Here is a 26,435-nt window from a genome sequence, read left to right on the forward strand (position 1 = left end):
CCTGAGATTAGGACTTTTGTGTGACACAATATTAACTTTTGCGTGGCAGTGTTACATTTCTGATCATCTATCTTTCCAGCCCTCCTTTCCAACCCAGTGACAGAGCCAATCGTTTGAAGAGAACTAGTTTTAGGTTTTATCTGACAAATCAACAGACAAACAACAGACAGACAACATGTTCCTCTACTCATACCAGAAATGCTTAGGGTCAACATGTCATTTATAGACAGGTCTCCTCTTAGTGAGTGATATCCTGGCAGTTTTAGGTCAGACAGTATGAGAGGTTTCAGCACGTTTTTAATATGGTTTGTTGTCTGAATGGGGAGTGTAGGAGAGAGAGTCATTACCTAATTTGCATATGTGAGAGGGCAAGCTCAGGGAAAACAGTGTGTGCCCATTTCTGTGGTAATGCTCTATTTAAAGCTTGTGTACAGTGAGTTAACTCTGGCTGCAGTCCTGACACAAAAAGGCTTCCTGTCTCATCTTAAAAAAAAAAAGACTTTCCCCTAAGAGGGTTGGTCTGTCTGGAAAAAAATAAACAGAAAGAGATAGAGAGAAAAAAAAGAATGGAAAAGAACCACCCCTCACACACACAATGTTGTGTAATGATGAAAAGCTGATTTGTATAACCTGAATATTTGTATAAGCTGATTGATTTGTATAACCTGAAATGTATAACTCATATTAACAGACATGATTTGTTCTCTGTTTTTTTGAACGACTGTAGGTCCCAAACACCTTTATAGTGCAAGCCACCTCCCACTGAGGCAGATTTTTAACTCTGTCATTTTGACTCTGGCATGCTAATGCATTCCTTCCCATTCTTACAGGTTGACTGGCAGCCGAAGAACGAGTGAAACGTAGAGCTACCTACAGGCAGCGAGAGAGGCAAAGTTGCCATGGAGACAACACAGTAAAACGGCCATTTCTGCATGTTGGAGGTTTAATTGGCTCTGTTCTGAAGATGGAACTACACAACAGTGTCAACATGAATGGGAACTGTAATCTCCCACCCTCTCTCTCTTTCTGGATTTTGTTTTTACTGTAAATGTTAGATAGGGATCTTATAAGACTTTCAAAACTGAGCAAAAAGCACTTGGAAATTGTATACAGACAGAGTATCTATTTTGGTTGAAAAGACAGAAGTACAAATGAATAGAATCAAACACAACAGATTTCAGGCCCACTAAACCACACTCGAGATAATCAAACACAACAGATTTCAGGCCCACTAAACCACACTCGAGATATTGGGGAAGCATGTGCTGAGGGGACAGTCAAGCCATCAGTGTAGGCTTCATCCATTAAAATGTTACCATTACACAGCATTAGTCAATAAACACAGTGTTCTACCCATGTCAACAGTAACCCCCCCCCCCCCCCCCCCCCCCCCCCACTGTTTCCACATTACCTTTTCCACTGGCCCACTTCACACTGACCTTAAACAAATATCTCCACTTTAAAGGAAATGTTTAGAGACGGAATTTTCCATTCTGCTTTTAAATTGCATTTATGTGTATATTTATTTATTATTCTCATTTTATCTATCTAAGATTCTACTCATTGCTTTCCCTCAAAAATGAGCGTGAATGTCATGCTCTTTCTGCTCTCCAGGCTGTGTTAGTGTTACTTCAGTGAGGGATAAATGGACTAAAGCTTCTCTGTATTCTGGGTGGACTGCCCTCAGACCCACAGAATGCGTCACAGAGATCCTGCAGGGCAAATAATTCAGGCCTCGTTCTGATCCACACAGTACTAAAGTCTCAAATGCAGATCTGCTGAGTCACTGGCCCGAGTTTTAGACAACCTAAACCTCCCCCTCCATCTCTTTCAATCTCTTATTCATCTGTGAGCCTGTGTGCTTAGCAGGTGTTCAGTGGTAACCCTTGGCAACCGAAGGCTATTTGCATAGTGTATTGGCCTCTATTAATGTAATCGAAGCATTAAATGGGGTGTTTTTTTGGGGGTTTTTTTGAGGATGGCATTGGAGAGAGAATCTATTCAGAGTTGTTTGTATGGAACTGATGAAGATGATTGGACTTATGCAAATGGTGCTGGAATGCAGTGATAACATAGATGGAATGTGGCGAGTTGTACTTGATCTCTGCTCTGATAGTCTCACCTGCTAACACAGGCAATTCTGATTATCAGTGAGTTGAGAGTCAAGGACTGTAAATGGGAGATGCCAAAGACTGCATCACTCTATGGCACACTACTTCAGTTGAAAGCTATACAGTGATAAATCTAACTTCTGTCACGGATCACTTCTGACGATCAGTTTGCGTGTGTGTGTGTGTGTGAGACTGTGGATGTGTGTATGCCACAAATATGTTACATCAGTCAGTGTACATCACTATGGCTCAGGAACTAATATTCACACCTGTCAGCATCAAACCTCACAGTACCATTCATATTATGATATTCACACATTCTTTATTTTAAAAATGAGAAAGTTTGATCCTGGTGTACTTTATCATGAGTAGAAAGGCCTTTTTAAACAGAGGTGTTAAAATACTACCGTTTAGATGTGTTCAGGTCGTTGAAGGCAGGGGTGTATTGAGCCTGTCTGAAGTGAAGTGAATGAACTGAATCTCTCTGCTGCATGTTTCCCCTAAGGTTGCCAGCTTGACCCCCATTTTCATGATTGGTTTAAAGCTCAAAACTGTGCAAGAGCGTCATTCAGTAACACCAACCAACTTCATCTGCAGTGCCATGGCGACACTTCAAAAGAAACAATTCTGCCTTGAGCAAAGAGTACATTTTTTTTAAAGATGTGTCTTGGTAGATGTGCAAATACTCAAATAGTAAATTAAATGGATAATTTAAAAGAACTGTGAAACTGTGAAGAATAATTTATTCTTAGTTACTTTTTACTCTTGTACATATGTCTTGAGCGATTGTATAAATTGAGCTTTGATATCCTAAGACTACAGAAGGATAATGACTAAATACAGAGTGTATTTCCTTGGGAAGAAACGTTTGAAAGAGCCTTCATTAAACCAGGAGAGCAGAGACACACAAGATGTGATGTATGCACACTGCCCTCTTCTGCCTGCTTGCAGTTACAGCAATTATGTGATGGTTTTGTCAACTCAGAGTCGAACTGGTTATGTATGTCCTTAAAATGTTAATTTCTACATCATCAAAACAGTTTCATACATTTTCATATGTCATACCAAGTCCTGCTGAGATGTTACATCTCAACTCTTGACTTGAAAAATCAAGTCATTACCGCTAATCCGATCAGTATTTATTGGTGAAGTAAGATTTTACTGGGAAGGACTGTAACATTAAAGACGTTCCTTTACTAGAGGAGGAGTACATTTCTTGTGACAGACAAACAAATAATAAATGTTGCAGAAATGTACTTTAGTCTATTTTCTCTTTGTTAATCAACAAAGTAAATTAAAAAAAAAAAAGCATTGTGGCGAACATTTTGGATTAATTATATTTTGTTAGACATGAATGATATTGTTTAACTGGCTGGCCATTTATTGATATGAATGATGGCTTTAAATAATGCAGCTGTAGTTGCATTATGGACATAGATGTCTGGATCTTTGGAAATCACAGTGAAGGTAGATTCTCCGTTGGAGTGGCTCTTCTGATTCCTCTGTTCATATTTATGACCACAAGGTGGAGTTCTCTTACTGAACAGTCCCTCATTTTAAAACTCAAAACTGGCGGTCACTAAGGTCTAATGCTCCCCAAAATGCAGCCCTTAAAACAACCACAGATTGTCCAGGTCTTACAAAAAAAAGACCCGATTCAACGAATCCCTGCTTGAAAAACTCATCGGTCATTTATGGGAGTCAAGTGTTTTGGCGAAACAAAAAAGATTTTCTCAGTAAACATTAAACGGGGTCAAAATTTAACTAACAGGGTTACTCTGATTTTAACATCACGAATCTCCCTTTGATATGCACAAAACTTAAATTAAAGTTTCATAGCTGTTGTGATGTATATAGGAAGAAGACTGCCATTGTTTCTCTACCCTGGAACAGCTGGGTATTAACCCGAGAAGATAGGATCTAGAAGATAGTTCTGCTATCTGCCATGTTTTATAGAGAGAGAGAACATTTCCCTAGATTATAAAGAATATATAATGGGAACGATATGATTTCTATGCTTGAACAGTACTCAGTGTATTCGCAATATAAAATGCTTCATTTAGGCGGTTGATGCTATCTTGCCTTCTATTTTTCCTTTAAAGCAGTCAAATAAAACTGATGGACATCAATCTGGGAAGGGCCGAGTAGATTTGAAAGCATAACACCGGTTTTGTCATACACAGTTCACACTTTGCCCACCTCTATCACGTCAAAACCCTCAATCTAATTCGATATGAAGTCTACAAATCATTCAAGGAACGGCGATACTGGGCGTAGTCGAAGCAAATACATTCAAACCACTGGCTAACTGTAGGGGTAATACAGGGGTTGGTCACTTAACTCCGCCCCCTACCGTCTTTGTTGATGTTCTGGCTATGTAACAACGCTGCTGCACGTCTGTCAGCTAGCTCACTGAACACCGTCCACAGCCGACAGGCGCAGTATCAGGCTGGAGAGAGGCGAGGGATTCGGGGATTCTACCAAGAGAGGGAGTGGGGAGCGAGGACTCTCTAAGCCAGGAGTGAATCATGGCTACTGAGACAACATCTTGCACAGGTTCCACATTACTGCAGCCGATCAGTGAGATTATTGATCTTCCGCTGGATCAGGTAAAACGTCACTTTTAAAAGGGATTGCGAACGTCATTCTCATTTTCCCTAGTTCGTAGAATTTTGCCAGCGGGAGATGCAACGTTAGCTAACCAACGTTAGGCGTTCAGTTGATGGGGAGCAACCCATAACTTAGCTTACCAAGCTCCTGTGGCGTGTATATTTTGTAATGTACTCTGGATAGCAGCTCGCAGTTTGAGGTGTCATTGTATGATGTATGCTTATTCAGTGTCTCAGACACTGAAATCGTAATCATTTGCTGCAGCCATTGTTGTGGTGGAAATAATGGAATATTTTTGAATACTGCTATCGTTATCCGCTAAACGGTTCTGCACACGTTCATATTTCGTTTTCATTTACGGTTACTTTACCGATATCAGATTAATGTTTGGTATCCGCAGAGACTGTGGCTTCATTGAATTTTTGTCGGGGCACTTTTTTCTTTTCCTGTAACCGTTTCATTTTCATTCATTGTTCCAGGGAAAACAGACGGAATTAATTGGTTGGCACTGACTAGCATCATGTCCTAATTAAAGTTGGGTACTCTGGGTGTCACCTTTCAATTCTGTCAAAATCAGTACTGAACAAACGTATTATACATGCTTAAGCCAACGAGGCGACATTTCTGTCAAACCCCGCGCTAATATTAGTAACCAATATAAAGTGGGTCACGTCGAACTGTACTAGACATCGATGCTTTGTAGGATGTATCATCTTTGGCTGCTTTCACAAACGCAAATAAAGGTTAACTTTTTTCTGTTCAGTCCCATTTAACGTTTACATGGATCATCTGAAATTCTGGGCGTGAACAAATGATTTGAGTTTAGTTCCGACCGTCCAAACACTACTGTACCATAACACATCTCAGTTTTATTCATTCTTTATCTACTTTTTGACCTATACACTTTATTTTCATGATTTGTAGATGTTGAGTTTTGGTTGGTCGTAGTTGAAGATGAAGATATGTTTAACCTATTTGACGACAACGCTTTATGTGATGTAGTTCGGAACAGTATGTGCTGGCAGAGTGAGTACATTTCATTGCGCGAAAAGTCGCTGTCTGTTAAGTAACACTAAATCTTTCAAGTGTTAAAACGATCAGATCTACAGAACTGGTATTTACGCAAAATGCTTTCGTGGTACCCTCGAGTCCATTTATGAATTTTGGCTTCGGACCGGTCTCTGCTCTAGTCAAGGACCAGCTATTGCCATCCCAAACCTAAGCAGAACAACTGGACAAGTGACTCTTCTGACTACGGGGAAGTTCTTATTCTGATGATCAGCATTTGTCTGAATATAAAATTCCAGTACTTCTGTTGACTACGTGACTAACCACTCCCTTTTAGATTCGTCTTGATTTGTGGGATGCCTGGGGCAATACTGGACTTGTATGACTTGAATGAGAAATCCAACGTCATTCAGTGTATATACCCAGTGATTATGTGGGTAGCAGCTGGCCTGACCGCTCAGCCTGCCAGATGAATTATTAACACTTTTGGATCAAATGCTTCACATCTCGTCACCTTGAAAAACAAGAGTGATCCTTCTTGCCTGCTCTGTTTATCTTTCACTGCACCAACTTACTGCCCTGTGGCTCTCCCCCTTTGTGCTTACTGGAGGTATACTGCACTGATCTAACGTTAATGGAATATTGATTGTTTGGTAACAGTTAATGAAAAGATTGTCAAAAAAAAGTATGACAAGCAAATCTTTCTGATCCTTGCTGCCGCGTCAGTGTGTTGAAAATACATCTTGCTTTATCATTAGATCAGAGTATGTAAAATAAACCAACCAGCCAACACTCATTCTCTCACTCATTATCTAGGCCGCTTATCCTAATTAGGGTTGGGGTGCTGGAGCCTATCCCAGCGCTCATAGGGCGAAAGGCAGGGAAACACCCTGGACAGGTCGCCAGTCCATCGCAGGGCAGACACACAGACAAACACACATTCATACCCAGGGGCAATTTAGTGTCTCTAATTCGCCTAACCAACATGTCTTTGGACTGTGGGAGGAACCCGGAGCTCCCGGAGAAAACCCACGCAGACACGGGGAGAACATGCAAACTCCACACAGAACTGAACCCGAGACCTTCTTGCTGTGAGGCGACAGAGCTACCCACTGCGCCACCGTGCCCCCCCAGCCAGCCAGCCAACAAGCACATAAAAACAGTCAGCCTGTCAAATAGTATGGCGTGTACACGCAATGTTTATTTTACTCACTGCTCCCTCAACACCTGATTATCACTAGGATTCAGTGTTTACAAATGGCGAGGTTCACTGCACATGACAAACGCATATTTTACATTTACCATACAGAGAGCTGACGCTGAAATGAAAATCAAACCAGTTGGCGCTTAGCTGCTAAGCTGTTGGGAGCGCTCGGTTCAAGTTCATGCTGAATGATGGTTTGTGCTCCCTGGAAAGCCTTTTTGTTGAAAACACATTATACCAGGCACTGTCATTCTGGATTTTCTCCTGTTCTGTATGTTCTCGCGTTCATGGGACTTTGCACAAGCGTGGAAAAGAATGCACTAAGAAACTTCTTCTGGCTCTCTGTTAACAGTCTTCTTCTTTAAGAGTTAGCAGACCTATACATATACTTCTTTCCATACCAGTGTAATTCAACATAATTCAATGGTATTTATTTATATTTCAATATATACCCTTGTATTCAGATGTTTAAGATCATAAAGCGAGTAATATTACCATGGGTGGGTTTTTACTTGTCTCAGAGTTTTTTTTTTTGTCCTTTTATCATGTGTGACTACTAGTCATTTCACAGGTATACAGTATATTGTTAGATTTCTTAATGAGGATTTTACTGCCTAATAGAGCAAAGCAAAGCCATTTAACCGCTGACAAGTTTCACTTGTAGAAGTGTGTTATGCAAAGAGGTCAAAAGGACTTTAAATTAGTCATGAGTGCTCTTTCTCTTTGTTCAGTAACATCCGTTTTGTGTTGTTTTGGAGAAAGTGCGATCATGGCTTCTGACACTATACCTCATTCTCTGTAGTTACTGTGTTTCTTTCTGTTAGCATAAGCCTATTCTTATTAGTGTGAGTGTAACGGAGATTCAAACAGGTGGCATTTATTTTTCCAGCCTGTGACGCCTCTAGCAACCCAGTACTATACCAGCGATACTGTTAATGGGATAGAAATCTGTGAGTCTTGTTTTTCCTACCTTTTTCATGTGTGAGTATTGGTTACTTCACATGTCTTCACTATATTGTAAGACTTATTAATGCAGAGTTTACTGTCAGATGGAATGAAAGGTATTTAACAGCTGACAAGTTTCACTCATGGAAATGTATTATGAAATACAGCAAACAGGTAGCTCTGTAACATAGTGATTCTGTATGGAATCAGCCTTTTGTAAACCTTGCCCTTCTTTATTCCTGTTACGCATACATTTTCCATGAATGTTATATGCTCGGTTCCTGATATATAAACCAAAACCAGTTAGGACACTGGCAGCTATTGATCAGTCTCATTATCCGACTCAAATTCCATGCACCTAATTGCCCCCCCCCCCTTCATGATTGTCATATAAAGAACCCTTATCGCCATTCATTTTCTCATACATGTTTTGAGCTGTAATCGATTGTTTGAAGGGAAAATGGAGTCAAGATGCAGTCTGATGTGTTTTCTCTGTCTGACTAATGGCTTTTGAGTGCTTAATGGTTGTCTTGGTGGAAATTTGCTAACTTCTGAGAGAACTCCTCTCGGGCAGTTAAGCATGCAGTTTGACCTTCACGAACGTCTGCCACTTCTGTTCTGGTAAATAAGGCTCAGTCTATGAGTACAGACTGCTAAAACACCATTCAGGCCATTTGTCAAACCTTCAGCGTTAAACCGCTGATTCATAAAACTGTATTCATGAAGCAAAACCAGGCCTAGCCACAGGTAGTTATTAATTAGATGCACCCATTTTGTATTTGAGCTATTTGTTGAGTATTTGTTTTTCTTACTTCTTTCTTTGGTTTGTTTTATACCTTTGACTCTCTAATGTGGCTTTCTAACAAACGAGTGCTCAGGCTGCCTTTGTCACATCTCAGGTGAGCCCAGCAGGAGTGCAAAACTAAGCGCTGATTTCTCTTAGGAAAACCAAGGCCTTTCCTGTCCCTAATTGGTGTCCCGTGTGGGTTTCTGATTAATTTTAGTATGCTTTCGTGTACACGTTAGTTCATGAGTTGAGATGTTGTTTGTAACTAGAATTCTCCCTAGATGTAGCCCACTGAAGTTGTTTTTAATCAAACTTGGGTCAGAATGATTCAGTGAAACTGCTCTGCCATTTCTGTCATCACTAACGATGTGGTTGACCACAGGAATGTGTAATCCTATGTACTCCCTCTATACTAATTGATTCGATAAGAGACCATGGACTCTGTCTAGAAAAAGGGCATGACCGTGTTGTTTAAACTGTGCTCTTACCCTGTCCTGATGAAGAGAATCTACATTACTAAAATGTGGCGTTTGAGTGAGCTGTCCACCTGTTGATCCGAATAGGGAATTCTCCTCTTGCTCTAGGTTCATCAGTTTTCATGTGTTGCTGTCAGGGAGCGCTCCAGACTCGTCTGCTTGGGGCGACACTTGGCCCGAGCGGCATCGATTGATGCTTTTTTGCGTCTTATTAACATTCTCTGTTTACTCCTGCCGTACCCTGATACGGGCTCTCTGGCAATGACAGGGATTTTGATACTGTATGGATCCGGGCCAAGGCATTATGCCCGGCTGTCTGCTCTCCAGCGTCGCTAGGGCTCGCTAACAGAACTGCAACCTCCAGCCCCCTCCTGCACGGTTGTTTCTGCTCTGTGGACCAGTAAAAGAGCCCAGCAGTGTTTCTTCAAAACAGTTTCTCTTGACAGTTTGAAATGAAGATTAGATTTATTGACTTTAGCAATGGGACGTAAGAAAGAGATAGGCTAGTTGTTGCTATGATACCTTTGCTGTAATTTACAGGTCTTTATTTGTTGGTTCTGATGTCGCTTGACTCTACTGCTGGAACCAACCAGGGGCCGCAAACACCAGTTTTTCTGGCTTGTTCCTCAGACTGAAAATTTCCACCATCATCCCCAAAAATGAATTGTTTCTGCTAGTTTTTTGTCACATGCTCGGAACAGAACAGTTTGAAAAATTTGAGTGGTATGAGCTCCCACACTGTACTTGCGTGAGAGGAAATATGTATAATATGATGTTCGTTTATTACATCAACGCTCTTAGCTTTGCGTACAGCAAGACGCTGACCTAAATAATTTCACGTGGTCTGTGGGGACATCCTGAAGATTGGTTACAGGCAATTAATCTACACTTTCACTGAGAATGTTCCTCAGTATTTACAGCTCATTCTGAGGCTCCAGTGCTTGACAGTTATTTGAAACAATTCATACGGACCTGTGAGAGAAAAGCTGCTCTTGATTTTTTTCTGGTGGTTTTGTGATCTTGTCAAGTTTGTCTAGCTCTTCCCACAACTGTCTTAAAAAAAAAACAAACATAGAAAGTGTTTTTTTTGTGTGTGTGTCTTGTCCACCATAACACTCTCTCCTGTTTTTTTTATGCACAGTTTAAAAAGCTATTATGGTTTTTACAGATTTCTCCATGAAAATGTTCTCCATCTATAGCCTGAAACTTGTGTCTCTCCTTTGTCTCAGATTGTATTTCTGTTTGTTATGAAGCTGTCGTTTTCTGAATACAGAGATGAGATCGATGGTCGACATTCTCAGTTTTTCTGAGGAGGGCAATAAGCCACAATTTAACAAAGATTACTTACCTTGTAATTGCGTTAGTTCCTTGGCCAGGTATGTGCTGACATCGTTTTTTGGTTTTTTTTTTTCCATTGCCGCAGACTTGATGGCCCACTTACCTGCTCTAGGTATTGATGAAACCTGGCCTGAAGTATAAGTTGCAAGGTCATGAGAATAGTTTGATACTTGTATACTGTATAAAATCAATTGCAACAGCTTGTACTTTTGAATATATCTATTGATTCACTTGCAGAACAAATTTAAAGTGTGGATAAAAGGATGAAAAAAAGCTGATAACTCTAAACCCATGCCATTTCAGTATTGTCTGCATTTCATCAGTCTGTCATTCCAAAGAGTCAAACGATGTGACTTAAAATATGGAATCATAAAGACTAGCTTTACAGCCACAGCAAATAACTTTGACAAAGCTAATACAGCTCTAGGTAGCTAAAACATATTGAAAGGCAAACATCAGTAATTTGAGTCTTATTTAATTTTATTGTCCCTGTGTAACACTGCACGTGAATATTAGCACATCCCTTACAGCACTTCAACCACTACAAGTAATGTGTACTTATGGGATTCAGTTATGTCTGCCTCAGCACAGTACTTACCATGGATGTATCAGGACTCTCTGTGGGTATGAGTTTTGCTGGATTCATATGATTGGATTATTTCTCACTTTCTAGGCCCTCTGTGTATATCATGAGTGCTGTTACTGAAAGCTTGACTGGTTCATTCTCGTGCCCTGGCCTTTGCTATGCAAGAACGTGGGTGTATCCTAGCAACCAAAGGTTTTTACAAGAAAGTTTTGTGATACTGGAAACGTCTTTTGGCTCCCGAAATGTCAAGGTATCTCTTCTTGAGTCAGTAATTTCATTTTGCTTATAGTCTGTCTTGTGAGATACATGCAGCCCCTCAAATCACTATATGATTTTTATCTCAGTTTTATCTAAAAAAAAAAAAATTAAGAACAGGGAAATCCTTTCACCTGCAGAACTTGCTGCTTATAGTACCAGAGTACCAGGTTTGATCATTTTAGGTCTTAGAAACTTTTATGTGATGGGTCAAGGATTTTTATGCCAGTCTGTTCTGAAAGTTGTGTCCATAATTGAGATCGTTGTCTAGAATGGATGTCTGAGTTTAATCTCCACAATGTAGTCTTTATAAAAATTTCTTGGTAAGTGGCCTAGTTGTTTTTATGCTCCCTTAATTTATCATAAAACAGTCAAATACAAACTTTAACTAAGACTTCTGCCTTCGTGTGACAAAGCATGGTCCTCAAATCATAGAGGATGTTAAAAACAGTAGTTTTGTTTTCTGAGCAGGTTTACAGTAAGGTACACACACACACGGTGGAAGAAAACACTTCATTAGAGGCTCAAAGGGACATGAATTAAAAAGGAGTTGATGTGAGTGAGATTGGCTTCTAAAGGGAGCAAAATGAGAAGAGCAACATAGAGTGGGCAGACCACACAAAACACACTCACTGAGTGAGTTTAAAGCCAATTCACTGCACAGCTGTGGAGAACCACATTCAAATCCGCCATTTGTCTGATTCATGGACGTGAAAAGAAAGCTCCTCATCTCTGAAAACAATGCAAATGATGGAGGACTTTATGGGCGGTCGTATACATCACTGATAACTGGGCTCTAATTGAGAGCCCATTTGATAAAGAGGAGGTGGAGCAGGAGACTCATTTGAACAGTCTGTTCTCCTCTGTCAAGGGCAACCTCCTAGTGCCTTATGAGGCATCTGAATTATAGCCTTTTCAGACAAGAGTCTCAAAAGAACCTGGCAGGAACAAGAGGGGGGCAATCAAGCAGCTCCCATAAGCCAATGCTGCTTGCCGCCGCAGCCGTCCGTCCACCGTGGCTTGCTCTACCATGGAAGACAGCAATGCGGGATCAAACCCAGGCATCAAGCAAGCTGTCACCCAGTTAATGTGGGCTTAGCTCCGGCCTCCCACACACAGACAGTGAGGGATTTGCTCTCTCTCTCTCTCTCTCTCTCTGTCTCTGTCTCTCACAGTGGTCTGTCCTCCGTGAAGGATGAATACAGTTCAAAGGGATGTGTTTGAAGAGACTTTTTTTTTCTTAGAAAGGCCTAAATGTCTCTCAGATATATCACTTCATCACCATTGTAGCTTTTAAGGCAGAGCCTCTGGTGGTTTGTGAATAGGACTAGAAGGGTATATTGCTCAAAGTGAAGGATTGTTTGATTAACTCTTTGAATTGCTCTATGAATTGGTATCACAAGTAGAGTTGGTCTGCTTATCCAAGCCTGCACTAAAGAGCTCATTTGACTAGACAATAAATTAGATGCTTGTTTAGCCAGGCCACAGGCAGGTGGACTTAGACGCCTAGACTCAGGAACACTGTCACACACTTGATTGATGGGCTGGGGAGAAAAATAGAAAATAGAAAAAAGACAGCGCTAAAACTACGGCCAAGTGTCAGACTCACCCCGGTCAGATTCAGAAAGGGTGACAGCATTTTTCTGTAGACCTAAACAAACCCCATATTTCCAATAGCAGGCAAGGTGACATTGAATGGAATGGCCAAGACACAAGTTTGCAGGTTTCTGAGTCCAAGATTTGGTGACTGATAAGCAGTTTCACATGAGAATGATGATGTATACTAATGACACAGTGTCTAAACTGACCTCCATTCATTTGGTACATCGTTCATTCTCTGTTTCTGCATTTTGTTAATAACAATGAAAATGAAAAACAAAACAAAACAAAACACACAGACACACACACACACACACACACACAGCCCCACACACATTTTCATTAATCGTCAGATCCTGTTTCCCTCCCCCTTTCCCTGTTTTTATTCCCTGAATTCTTTTTATTGTGTTCTTTCATTGTAAATCTCTTTTTTTTGTCTACAGCAGGCATCGGCAGTGCTTGCTCTATACTCTGAATGATTGTATTTAAGCAGTCAAGCAAACATAATTACTGGTAGTAGGCTTTATGGACAAGGAACATCTTTGTTTGACTGCTTTCACTTCTACATTAAAGTCTTTTGTCAGTTAGGAGATTTCAGTTAGGAGTCTCATTTTAGGGCAGCTCCAAAGACCAGCTTTTCTCAGTATGCCTCTGCCAGTGTACTTCCTCTTAAAACTTTAAATCATTTTTAAACTGTAGAGCAATGTTGGAGAGAGAACTAAAAAGGCCTGTCTCTGCCCGCAGTGACCCTAAAAGCAGCGCATTTTAATAATCATCTGTGTGTGGGTCACTGTTTGAGTTGATTTCAAGTTGATTTCACAGTGTTTCACCGTCATCATCATGCTATGATATAAATGATGACATCTTACAGGGAGAATGAGTTGTGTGAAGGACAGGACTTTAAGCAAACCGGGATATGAGTTGTTGAGTTTCCATACGTTATTCCCGATGAACACTTTCAGGAATGACTCTCTCACTGTCTGTCTCTCTCTGAGCTGAGGCTCATTGTGTGTGTGTGTGTGTGTGTGTGTGTGTGTGTGTGTGTCTGGCATGCTGTGTTGGAGAAATCTGTGTTTGATGTTGAACCGGAGCAGACGGGCATACTCGCCTCTGCTTTTCTCTTTTCACCATTCCTTCATTTTTTTCTTTCTCGACTCATCCCTGTGGCTCAGAATCAGACAGAGAGGTTGGGAACAAGGGCAGCAGAAGATCTGCTCTCATACACATTCTCTCCTTTAGATCCATTACCTACCAAGAGCTGGGGCTAGGTTGAGAATATCCATAACTGTCTCATGAAACATGAAGATCATCACTTCTTTACATTCAGACGTCTTTTCTCTGTGTTGTTACTGTGTATTGTAATAGCATATTGTAATGATGAAATGATATTGAGATGACTGGTAGACTGTTTTTTTTTTTTTCATTGCCCTGGAACAGTAGATCAGCTGGTTTGAACCCAGATGAGAACTGTGCTGCAGAGACCAGGCTGCAGAGGATCTGGACTGGCCTGCGCGTGACCGACAAAGATGTGTCATTTTAAGTCAGATCTATGTCTCTGTCAGTAGAAAAAAATAGAACCGATTGACTGGATGATCATTTCACTGAACAGATGCTGTGATCCATTGCTATTATGACTGAATATTTCATAATGTGATAATATACAAACATTATTTGGCTTTGACCTTCCCTGTTATTCTGCCCTCAAGGCCTCATGGGATGTGACCGCTGCTACAGAGTGGGGCGGGTGGGACACACACAACACGATTCTTTTCAGAGCACCTACTCTAATGATGACATCACCCTTTCACAGGCTTCGTTTGGATGAGTAATGAGCTGGTGTTTTGTTCATTACGAATAAAAGGCACATCACCGCCTTCTTTCCCTCTGTTTCTCCCTCCCTCCTCCCCTTTTTTTTGTCTTCTGACATCCAGACAACATCAGTAGTAGCTGCTCCGATTAACGTTTCCTCTTCCCTGTTTTGGCTCTCGCTTGCTTCTCGTCTGAGAGCGTTCAGTGAGGCTAATATGAATGAGTCACCGTGGACACAACCCACTAAAAATAGATCAGGGTGGTGACTGAGGTTGCGACGCATGGCAAAGGAAGAAAGAAAAAAGAGAGAGAGAGAGAGAGAGAGAGGAGCACTTCATGCAGACTCATTGAGCTGTGTTTATATTTATTGCAGAAAACTAAGTTTAGGGCCTGATCACAGTGTTACCTGTTCAGAGATAGTGGTTTCCTATCTGCGCTGTCTGTCTCGTTTTGATTGGACAGAGATTTTGGCCAGGCGTTCATTAGATATGATCACTCCTGTGTAGAGCAGAGGAGGAGGAGGAGGAGTAGCTGAGAGAGGGTGGAGGAGAGCTCATGGAGGTGTGGTATTTGGGGTTGAGGAACTCTCCCGTGGGAAAAGCATGAAGCAAGGTCAGGCAGAGCAGGTCTGACTTAACAAGCCTGTTCCACTCATTCGTTTGCCAGCATCCCAGCAACAAACAAGTTAACCAACATGAGCCAATGTTGGTGAGCAGCTTTTCCTCTTGCGCAATACTGCTTGTTTCTTTTCTTTTTTTTCTTTTTTCATTTTTTTTTACCTGTGGGTACTTGCATATCTGCTTCATTTACTTCACCACTGTTGTCAGCTCTGGAGGTTGCATGTGTGTGCAGAGTCAGTGGGTTCAACTAAATCCTGTCTATTTCTAATTTCTAATTGCAACCTAGGGTTTAGATTAAGAAGACCGATGATTGGAGATATACAACGAAGCTTGACTCCATATTCTGCTCCCATGAGATCCCGTCATATGGTCCTGAACTTTCATTTGGCGTGTCATGCAGTAGTGTCACTAAAAGATGTGGTTAACTGGAGCCCAAGTGTTTGGAGTTGTGTAAGCAGATAAAGTGGACTTTGGCTAGGGATGCCCTGCTTGGCATTATGCCCACGTTCTCTGCCGAACACGGCCGTCTACACTGCTGGTCTAAGAATGCGTGTGTTAGTGAGGCCTAAGGTCAGAGAGCCTGCGTCTGGAGAGGAACCCTGTCTCACACTTTGTTTGTGTGTCTCTGGATGGCACCCTTGGTCATCACCCACTCTGAATTGGCCTTCTCAGCCTCAGTTACACAACGCATTTAAAGAAGAGTTCCTCATTATGGCATGGTCCTCTCCCACTCACACTGAAAGGCATGTTTTAGTACATGTTGCTGAGCTTGGCTTCTGTTGCATGTTTGGTTACGTGGTGATGAGATGTTTGGCCCACTCTGGTTTGTGGTGTGGTAATATGTAGGCCCAACAAAGTATAGCTTGTTTTCCTAACAAGAGGAACAGCTGATAACTTAAATCATAAATCATGGTATAAATTGCTAAGAGCTTGGCTTGAGGGAAACTTGTAAATGCTATTGTAGTCATTGTTTTTCCTGTGTCAGGATTTCCTAGGGCATTTCTGTTGGCTTGACCAGTTGTGATGTTTCCATAATGATGAACAGAAAATAGAAGCAGATTTAGGCCTTGCTTGACTAGTCACGCGTCTGTTCAACCTTTGGATCAGGTTTTTACGGCCAATCTGTTTGTCCAAATTTAGTACTCATTATCAGCCAGAGTTCAGGACCACTGTTTGGCTACTTTGTGCCATTACACATAAAACTTTTCTGATGCCTCTCTGAGCACAAAATATTGTTATTTATAACGTGACTAAACATATTTTGCTTGAAAGGATTAATAATGATTTGTATTCTCTTTGTCGTGAGGGTGTTAGTCACAGCTGTTTACAAAAAGGGACTGGGTGTTGCATCTTAAATGTTATAATAAATGTTTTTGAACCATAATATTTGTGGCTTTTGCTCCTTTTTTCCCCCCTACTATTTTAAAAGAAGAGAAATGTGAGATGAGCCCCTCGTGCGCTCTACATGCTCCATCGTTCTGTTCCAGTGATTCTCTATGCAGAAAAGATCTGCAGCTCTGTCCAGCCATGCGTCTCTAAGGTTGAGAGTCCATACACATTTTTTTTTTTTTTTTTACACAGGATTCTAAGAGACTACATTTTCCACATCATGAGTTTTGTAATGTTTCACTGTATTAGTTTGCAAGAAGAAAAAAGAAAGATATGAATCTTGGAATACATTGTATGAAAACTTGTCATTTTCTCTCTTTCATTTCTTACACAGAAATAAGGGGGCCGTAATGAGATCTTTTCTAGTCCTAAGATGAATATAGAAAGATTTGCCCTTATGAAAATTGTGAATGTGTTGTGGGTTGGATGGTGTTGTAATTAAATGGGTTGATTATACTGTCATTTTCCAAAGCCATGACAGCTCATAAAAAAAAAAGAGAGAGCGAGAGAGAGAGAGAGACTAATGAAATGTGACGTGGAGGGGAGTTGGGTAACTGGAGAAGTTATCACCTGCCTGTGTGTGCGGGCATGGGAAGGGAGGGGGAGAGAGAAAGCATAGTGGAATTAGGAGCCAGGTAATTGCCAGTCTTTCAGAGTAAATTGGCTGAAAACCCACACAGTCATAGCAGTAGGTACATGTGGAGTGTACTGGGCTGTGTCAAGCTTGGACACATTTACTTTGTGCTTTAGGGAGAGGTCAGCCACCCACACGGAGATCTGTTACCAGTGGCAGCTTATGACTTCAACATTGTCAGCACTGATAGACAGAACGCACAGGTGATATGTGTATCACCTAAATTCTCAAAATTCTCATAATGTGTGAGAAATGACGGCCATAAGAGGAAAAGGTTAGACAGTAACCAGGATGAGTGAATGCGGGAGGCCTTGAAGAGACCCATTTTATTTGCCAGTTTCTGGACCTTTGTGCTTATCATTGCTGTAGCATCCTGTGCTTGCTTTGCCTATGGGGTCATTCCATTCCAACTCACCCAAAACTTTTCCCAGTTCATGTCATGGATTTTCTCAAAAAAAAAAAAAAAATCATGTAAAAACTTCTATTAAATTCATGGGACCTTGCAAAATCCTATAGATCTACTCCCAATACTTTTTATTATTGATTTGCAAATTTCCTGAATCCAATGAAAAACAGGCTCAATAGGTGTCACACAGAGATAGAAAACCTTGGCTTCAGCGTAGTACAAATATCTACCTATGAAATAAAACCACTGAATGTAATATTACAGTCAGTGAAAAGTACGAAAAATTAGCTATTTTCAAAAAATCATGAAATGATGAAGGAATAATATAATATCTTTAATTTTTTATATATCTGCAATGAACATTAACACTTTCCCATAAAAAAAGTTTCACGGAAATTAAAATAATCCTTCTTGTGAAAATACTCGGTCAAAATATCTTAAGAAGTGGGTTTTTCAGCTCTTCCAGAACTATATTAATACTACAGAATTTGGTTGCAAGAAAGTGAAAATGAGTGGAGATATAAATTTTTCATTCGGGGAAATTCTTTGTTCTGGTAAAAAATGGTTTATTTTTATTAATTTGATTACTGTAAACCATTTAGCAACAGCTATTTACATGAATACATGTTGCAAATTATCCTTAGGGTTTCTTGGATGTTCAGTACAAATTTCAACCCAACCCAGTGAAAAATAAGCAATTGGTGAGGCTTGTAGTAAACATACAAAGAATGGCAAAAATTATGAAATTTAGCTCCGAGGGCCAAACTTCAGAAATTCATAACTAAAAAGGTATTTTGAGTAGAGCTATAGGATTTTGCAAGGTCCCATGAATTTAATAGAAGTTTTCACGTGCATGTTTTCAAGACAATCCATGACGTGGACTGAAAGGTCCTAGGTGAGTTGGTATGGAATGACCCTTTGATGTCTTCAACAACAGTATTGTAAAACAAGGCAACTCTAACTTTCAACTGAAACACCAGAATGCTATGTTATTGTATTGCCTTCAAAATTCCAGATAGTGTTAGATTCCCTGTGTGTGTGTGTGTGTGTGTGTGGGTGTGTGTTTGTATAAAACTTTGTATCCTCCCTGCAGTTATCAGGCGTTGCTCTAATTTAACATGAAAATGCGTTGCTCCAGAGTTCTGTGTGCTGTATGATATGAACATCCTGCAGATCTCACAACACTATGACTCCCTTCTCTGTTCTGCATGCTGTACTGCCATGCACTGTGCATCCTACACTTCTCACAGCCATGCACCGTGCATCCTACACTTCTCACAGCCATGCACTGTGCATCCCACAGTTCTCACAGCCGTGCACTGTGCATCCCACAGTTCTCACAGCCATGCACTGTGTATCCCACAGTTCTCACAGCCATGCACTGTGCATCCCACAGTTCTCACAGCCATGCACTGTGCATCCTACACTTCTCACAGCCATGCACTGTGTATCCTACACTTCTCACAGCCATGCACTGTGCATCCTACAGTTCTCACAGCCATGCACTGTGCATCCTACAGTTCTCACAGCCATCCACTGTGGATTCTGCAGTTCTCACAGCCATGCACTGTGCATCCTGCAGTTCTCACAGCCATGCACTGTGCATTCTACAGTTCTCACAGCCATGCACTGTGCATCCTACAGTTCTCACAGCCATGCACTGTGGATTCTGCAGTTCTCATAGCCATGCACTGTGGATTCTGCAGTTCTCACAGCCATGCACTGTGGATTCTGCAGTTCTCACAGTGCCCAGACTCTCTGCTCTGTTCTGCATGTTGTCACAGGCTCCATGCACTGTGGATCTGCGTCACTTGAACCATCCTGGCTGTGCTGGAGATAATTGCTTTAGGTTTAGTGTCACTTACAGTAATGGGATTGATTACAGCATTGATGCTAAACTCACAAGTCTATTAAAGGCAGGGAGATGGGAGTCCTTTTCTCGGCTCAAGTGGCTGAAAGTGAGTGCGGTTGTCTCACTCTTTAATGGGATTCTTTGATCAGCAGTGTTAACGATTACAGCTGACTGGTACATGTTAGTCTCTCTGTTCCCCGGCGAGCGCATGTTAGAGTGGCACTGGAGACCTTGAATGACGATTATATGAGAGAACGTCAAACCAACGCTCGCTTTCCACAGCCCATTATTTTATTTTAACGTTTGTGTCTGCTATAAATGTAGCATGTTTCCATGCATTATAAATGTGGCTTTTGGATCCTAAATTATTCATTTACTTTGAACACATCCCTATTACCCAAGGGTATCTTTTGTTGTTTTACATTGCTGCCATATAGGTGTGCACCACACGGTATCTTTTTTCTGGGTGTGTGTGTGTGTGTGTGTGTGTGTTTCTGCTGCTGTTTCAAAGTTGGCGTTCAGGCTGTAGACCCTGTAGATAGGATCTGTCAGTCAAGCGGTAGAGTAGAGTCCAGAGATTACGCCAGAGTAGCCCGGTTACGCCGAGCACTCCCCACTCTCTCAGCCGTTTATAACCACGGAGTTTTAAAGTGGACCTGCCACGCTTCAGAGATTTGAAAAGTCACTTTCATCTAAATTCACCTCAAGACTCAGTTGTGTAAATAGTTTGGGGGGGGGGGGGGGGGTGGGCACGGTGTCGTGAATGTTAACTTGGAAGTGCTACGATAAACAAAACTCGTGATTCGGTAAATACTGCGGTTTTGGGATCACTCTTCGGGATGTTTTTGGCAGACAATTGGGAAAGAAATCTTGGGAAAGAAATGAATGAAGGATATAAACTTGCTAGCAGTCGGGCCGTGACTGCCTCTGCTCTGCCGTCATGAAATGAGCTGTTATGATAAGAACTGTCGGCTCCGGGTTATTGGAATAGTAATGCAATCTGTCTGCAACCTCATGATTGGCTGCGTGAACATTATATCGTAACCAGGGAGTAGTTTTATGTGTTATATTAACCACACTACTTAACCTGCTCAACTTCATGGTCCATAAAAAAAAAAAAAAAATGTGGTACACTTGTGGCCTTCCCTTCCACCAGTGTCAGTAGGGCTATCTCTCCTGTCCCATTCTCACTCTCTACCTGTGCAAACAGTGAATGGAATGTCTTTTAATCTGATGAAGCGCTCGTGTTTGCTTTGGCTTAGTTTCCTCCCAACTCATGGCTCTCTAGAAAGACAGAGGGGAAATCCACCCAGTGGTATTTTTAGACGTGTAACACTCAGCTGTGCCGCGGCCTGCACGATATTTCACGTGTACCTGCCAACAGTCATGAAGCTTCATGCTAAGATAGATAGTGGCTCACAGGAACATTCTAGAAGCCAGTGTTAGGTTTCCTTCTCTTTCGAAGAGACAGGGGCTCTAAGCTGAGAGCTGTCACTGTTCATGATCCTACTACACCCTGAGTCATAATCACCACAACACACTGCGTTTGACCTGAAGAGCGCAAACAAGAGCCGGTCTGGCTGATATACTAGCCTTCTGAAGTCTTTTGAAATTACTACTTCACATAGATAAAACATAACTCTGATATATAGCCTTGGAATGAATTATGGCTCTGTGAGTGTGTGTGAGAAAGAGGGATTTTTATGGATGGAGACAGGTTGTGCTCTGGGTAACGGGAGAACTGGCAGTGGTAGACGGTATAAAATGGTAGGTTAGGCTGAATCATCACATTGTTCTGATACTGGGACGTGGAACTGGGAATAATCTGCAAAAGAGCTAAACTGTAGAGATTTCATCCCATTGTTCATTTGGAGATTGTCATGAATGTTTATATATAGAAGCCCGGCCGTAAAATTGTCTTTCTTTCTGTCAGTTCTTTGCTTTTAATTTCTGTCTGTGTCACTGTGTCCTTTAACATACTTTCCTGTTTTATCAATGAGTTTCTCTTTTTTTCTCTTCCTCTCTCTGTCTTTCTCCACCCTCTCTCTGTCTCTCCTCTCTGACATGTTGTTGTGGTCTTCCTCTGTGTCCTTTCATTCACTCTTGCTTTTAATTGAGCAAATCAGCTGGTGTTTCTGTTTTGGAAAAGAGGAAGCCAGATGGCTAGGGTGAGAAGGAGAGAAATTGTAAGCCCTAGAGCATCTCTCTCTCTCTCTCTCTCTCTCTCTCTCTCTCTCTCTCTCCCTGTCTCCCCCTCCCACTATGCCTTGACACCTTTTATAGTAGATGACCAATTTAAAAATAGACATTTGTTATTAAGCACGTTTTAACATCATCCAGTGTTGGAGTTTTAAAATTGAACGTGCGTCGTGATAAAGTGTATACTTATAAATATGATCTATGAACCAAGCCACAAACTGTCTCCAAACACTCTTAAACCTACAAACATTTCATAACTGAGTTGTGAGTACTCATCTTGACCTTAACAAGCTTACAACTATTACTTTGCCATTGATCATAGTCTACTTGCAACTTTGCCAGAAATTGTTTTGTATGTCTACTTAAGTGGTTTATATAGTCTGAATGTATGCTGAGTGGACCACTTGAGCGTAGAGTATGTTTGGGGGTAGTAGATCTTGTTATTATGTCATGTCTGACAGATGGCCAAAGTCCAGCGGCCCGGCAGGAAGTCTGCCTGGGTCTGCAGCACTGCTCTCCACTCTAAGTCAGTACATTTAGCTGCCAGCACTAAAGACCTCTGCCATTTCCTCCAGTACCCCCTCCCCCCCCACCCCCGCTCACAGTGTCAGGCTCCTCTGAGTTTACTGCTCTGATCCCATTAAAAGTCTATCGTTTGGCAGTTATGAAATGCCAGTGAGCTGCACACCACATCGTCTCACAGACCTGAGGGATGTGTTCCTCTTCTTCAAAATGCCACAATGTCACATGAAGGCTGTTTTTACAAAAGAAGCCTCTGTGTTTTGCTATTAGATGAATCTGTTCATTTCCTACGCTGTTTTTTTTTTTTTTTTTTTTTACGGTTCTAGAGCCAGATTTCAGGCTAAGGAACAGCAGAAAAGGGAGAGCCTCACGCTTGACTGAAGACGCCATTTGTACGTGCCTCGATCTGTTGCTGGGGTGTTGTAATAACAAGCAACCTCATAAAATGAGGTCAGATCAGTCAACAGTTAAACAAACAAACAAAGAGACCAACCAGCCAAACAAAACAAACAAAGACCCCCCCCCCCCCCCAAAGAAAAGACAGGGAAATGTTGAAAAGAGGAGGGGTATCCTAATTCCGTTCGGGGTATCCTAAATGCAATGTAACAAACAGAAGTAGAATATGGAATGTGTTTGTGAGAAAAGAAATATATTTCAGGACAAATTTTACTGTCTGTGAACTGTAGTGGGTCAGATAATGGGTATTGTCTCACTAAACTGCTTTATAACTGAATGGCTTGTGCCAGCACTATGCTGTTAAATCTGGCTTTGGTCTGACTGCTCCTAAAACAGAACTAAGACAGCATGAGGTCTAAAAGCTTTAAGTCTACTAAATGGCATTTTTTTTTAAAGGTACCAGGATAGATTTAGATGTAAGTGTCAGTACAAGTAGCAAAACACACACACGCATGCACACACATGCTCAATTAAGCTGTTTCTCTGTTATCGAGAATGATCCTTCTGTCAACAGAGAAGTGGAGCAAGACCAGAGTTTAGAAAAAGCAGCAGAAAGGAGATTGAGTTTGTAGACAGACTGAAGAGAAGAGAGGAGCTGCACTGGGATCAGATGCTATGGGCGTCATCCTTATAGCACCCCTGTTTATTTCCACAGCTGGACAAACACTGCTCTGTTTGGGTACAAGCAATTTAATAACCCTCCACCAAATCGCTCCCTTTCTCTCTGTGTAGTGTGTGTTTGTGTGTATGTTTGTGTGTGTGCATGGGGCCTCATCTGTGTCGTTTGGTCAGTAAGACAGACCTGCATATAAAATGCATACTATGCCGGAGTCTAGCTATAGGAGTGCAGTGTGCTTTATAAGTTGTCAGTTTTCAAAGAAGAACGTTTCCTCTGAAAGAATAAATTCTGTTGTTGCTTTTGCCTCATGGCTAAACTAATCTTACTTTATCTCTTTAATAGTTACTTAGAAAGGTGAATAAAAGCACAAATGTGCGATACCCAGCTGTCAAGTTCATTGCTTGTTGAAAAAGAAGGGCTGAATCTTGATGAGCGTAATCATGTTGGATGTTAGGTTTAATGCCACAGGGCTGTGATTCAGCTTCTCTAGAGGTAACCTAAAAAACCCAGCAGAGACAGAGCAGGGAACTTCTAAAACGCCGTAAAGATAAGTCCCTGTTATGAGGGAAATGCCAGTGTGAAGCGAACACGGGCCAAAAGGCTCCCCGTCGCTACTGTAAATCTACTATAAATGTACTGTAAATGTACTGTAAATGTACTGTAAATGTACTGTTAGTGGCCCACATCTCTCTCTTTACCCCAGATGAATACTCAAGTCTGAATGTGCGCATGCACTGAGAGCCACAGGCACATGCGCGTGCACACGTGTGTGTGTGTGTGTGTGTGTGTGTGTGTGTATGTATGAGATTTATGCAATCTCCATAACAATAGTGCTGTGATAATGAATGTGCGCAGTGAAGACAAAGGAGCGGTGAAGAGCCCATTGTTTGCTCTCCTCTGTCGTTAGCACCGTTGTCTCTCTCCCCGGCCGCGTGTGTGTAAAGAAAGACAAAGAGCTTGTGTTAGTGTGTACAGTAAAGCCATTCTGATATGGTAAAGAACTGGGGAGGGATCCTGCCAAGAGATGGGCCCTGTGTGTGACAACGGTCACGGCGTCCGGTGCGGGAGTGATCGTAACCAGAGGACCCAAACCTCACTGACATGCTTATGTTAAATGACATGGTATTAGAACACATACAGTGAGGTTTAGGTCTAATATGCGATATACACATTTTAACTGGAACAGGGAAAGGCATGAAAATGAGGCTTAGATCTCAGCAGACATTCAGTTTTACATAGAGTTACAATTACTGTCTGTATATGAATGTGTGTATGGTTGTAGGCGTGGGTGTTAAAGAGAGAGTGTGTGTGTGTGTGTGTGTGTGAGAGAGAGAGAGAGAGGGAGAGAGGATGAAACAGAGAAAAAAAAGAGAGAGACTGAGAGTTTGTGTTTGTGGTACGAATACAGTTTACTGCCCCCGCAGGCTGAACACAGGGCCTGTGTGCCAGACCAGTCTACAGAGGCAGTGGAGAAGCACTGATGGTAAAGTAGTCTGAGGAGAAAAACGTCAACAGTCACTGATAGAGCTGATTGACGTGTCTGTGCCTGCAGAGTGTGTGTGTGTGTGTGTGTGTGTCGGGGGGGAGGAGGGCGTTCCACAGGAAGGAAAAAATGGTGAGAGAATGATAGAGAGACTCGAGGCAGGCTGGTGGAAGAGGAGGAAGACTTTAGTGTGATAAACGGACCCGGGCCCGGGAAGCACCAGGATGCCAGTAGTGAGGAGCAGTCATTTGAATTGATGGGTCACATGGGGCAAGGGCACTTTCTCAGGGTAATGAATTGGCCTGTCTCAGGGGATCGCCAGGACAACAGACCAGGGCACCAGGCATGGCTCTAACACTCATATATTGCCTCTCATTCCTAAGGCCTCCGCTCTGGGTGCATCAGCAGGATAGAAATGGCTCTAAAGCAGAGAGATATCCATTATCATAACAATAGTATACTGTTTGAGTGGCAGAGAGAGAGTGTGTGTGTGTGTGTGTGTGTGTGTGTGTGTGTGTGCGCGCGTGCGCGTGCATGCCTGTGTATGTGTGTGTGCGCGCGCCTGGGCGCAGTTGTGGATGGCACAGTTATTTCGGGCTGTAGGCTGAATCTGAAGCTAGGCTTTGTTGTTGGGTGTGGGTGCTCATTTGCAAGGCAGCAGATAAGAGTGTTGGACAGAGTGTGCCGGGGGGGGAAATATTTCTCCAGTCGTTAACCCTCCCCTGAGCTCTCAGCTCCCCCACATGGCCTGGCCAATATGTGGAATGGCTCTAAATCAGCTTTGCTCCTCATGCAAGCGGCACATTAGGTAATGGAGCAGATGCATGTATCTGTTCTGCACTCACACAGGGAGAGAGAGAGAACACAGAGAATATTGACTCTGGTCTTTGGCTGTTAGGCATAATGGCCATCAACATTAGTATCTAATAGTAACCACATGATGAAGCTATTCCAGAAGCTTCTATCCCATTCTGCTCCATTTCTCTTGCAAAGAAATCGTTCCCACAGCAGTAACAAGGTGCTGTCCAAAGTGAAAGAGGCAGTCCAGTTGGTGAGGCTGATTTTATTACTCTGCTCACTGTGGGACTCTTGATGATGAGGCTTCATGGTGAATCCATGCTGGTGAATTTTAATGAACATCCCTCACAGGAGGTTTTAGAGAGGGAGATGGACAGTGAAGTAGTTCCCACACACTGATACGAAAGAGATAACACACACGCTCAAACACACTCACACACACTCACCAGTACCAGTGAGGTGCAGCAGGCCTTGGTAGGAACTGGTTTTTTATAAAACTCTTTCATCTTCAGTGAACACATGCTGTAACGGAGGTGAATTTTGATCTTCTGATATAATAAACAAGACTTATTGTGCAGATGGTGGCATTTTAAAACAACTTACAAAAGGATTTTTGTTCCTTTCTCTTGCCCATATGTGCCCTTTGCTGAACTGGGTGGCCTAAAAGTACAACACAGTCTGTGAGTTCAGTTTTTTTCTGGTCGTAGAGAAAAAGTGCTGAACCAGGAT

At 41.9% G+C, this 26,435-nt stretch overlaps 1 protein-coding gene across 1 annotated transcript in view; it reads left to right on the forward strand.

Moving 5' to 3' along the window:
- The first annotated feature begins 4,623 nt into the window (after positions 1-4,623).
- Positions 4,624-26,435, forward strand: part of mboat2a (membrane bound O-acyltransferase domain containing 2a) — a 45,625-nt gene continuing 23,813 nt past the window's right edge. The window contains exon 1 of the mRNA XM_030786266.1: positions 4,624-4,720. Coding sequence (XP_030642126.1) covers positions 4,640-4,720 — 81 coding nt within the window. The 5' untranslated portion in view covers positions 4,624-4,639. The remainder of the gene's footprint in view (positions 4,721-26,435) is intronic.

This window comes from Chanos chanos, chromosome 10 (genome assembly GCF_902362185.1).
Source record: "Chanos chanos chromosome 10, fChaCha1.1, whole genome shotgun sequence".
In the NCBI taxonomy this organism is placed as follows: domain Eukaryota; kingdom Metazoa; phylum Chordata; class Actinopteri; order Gonorynchiformes; family Chanidae; genus Chanos; species Chanos chanos.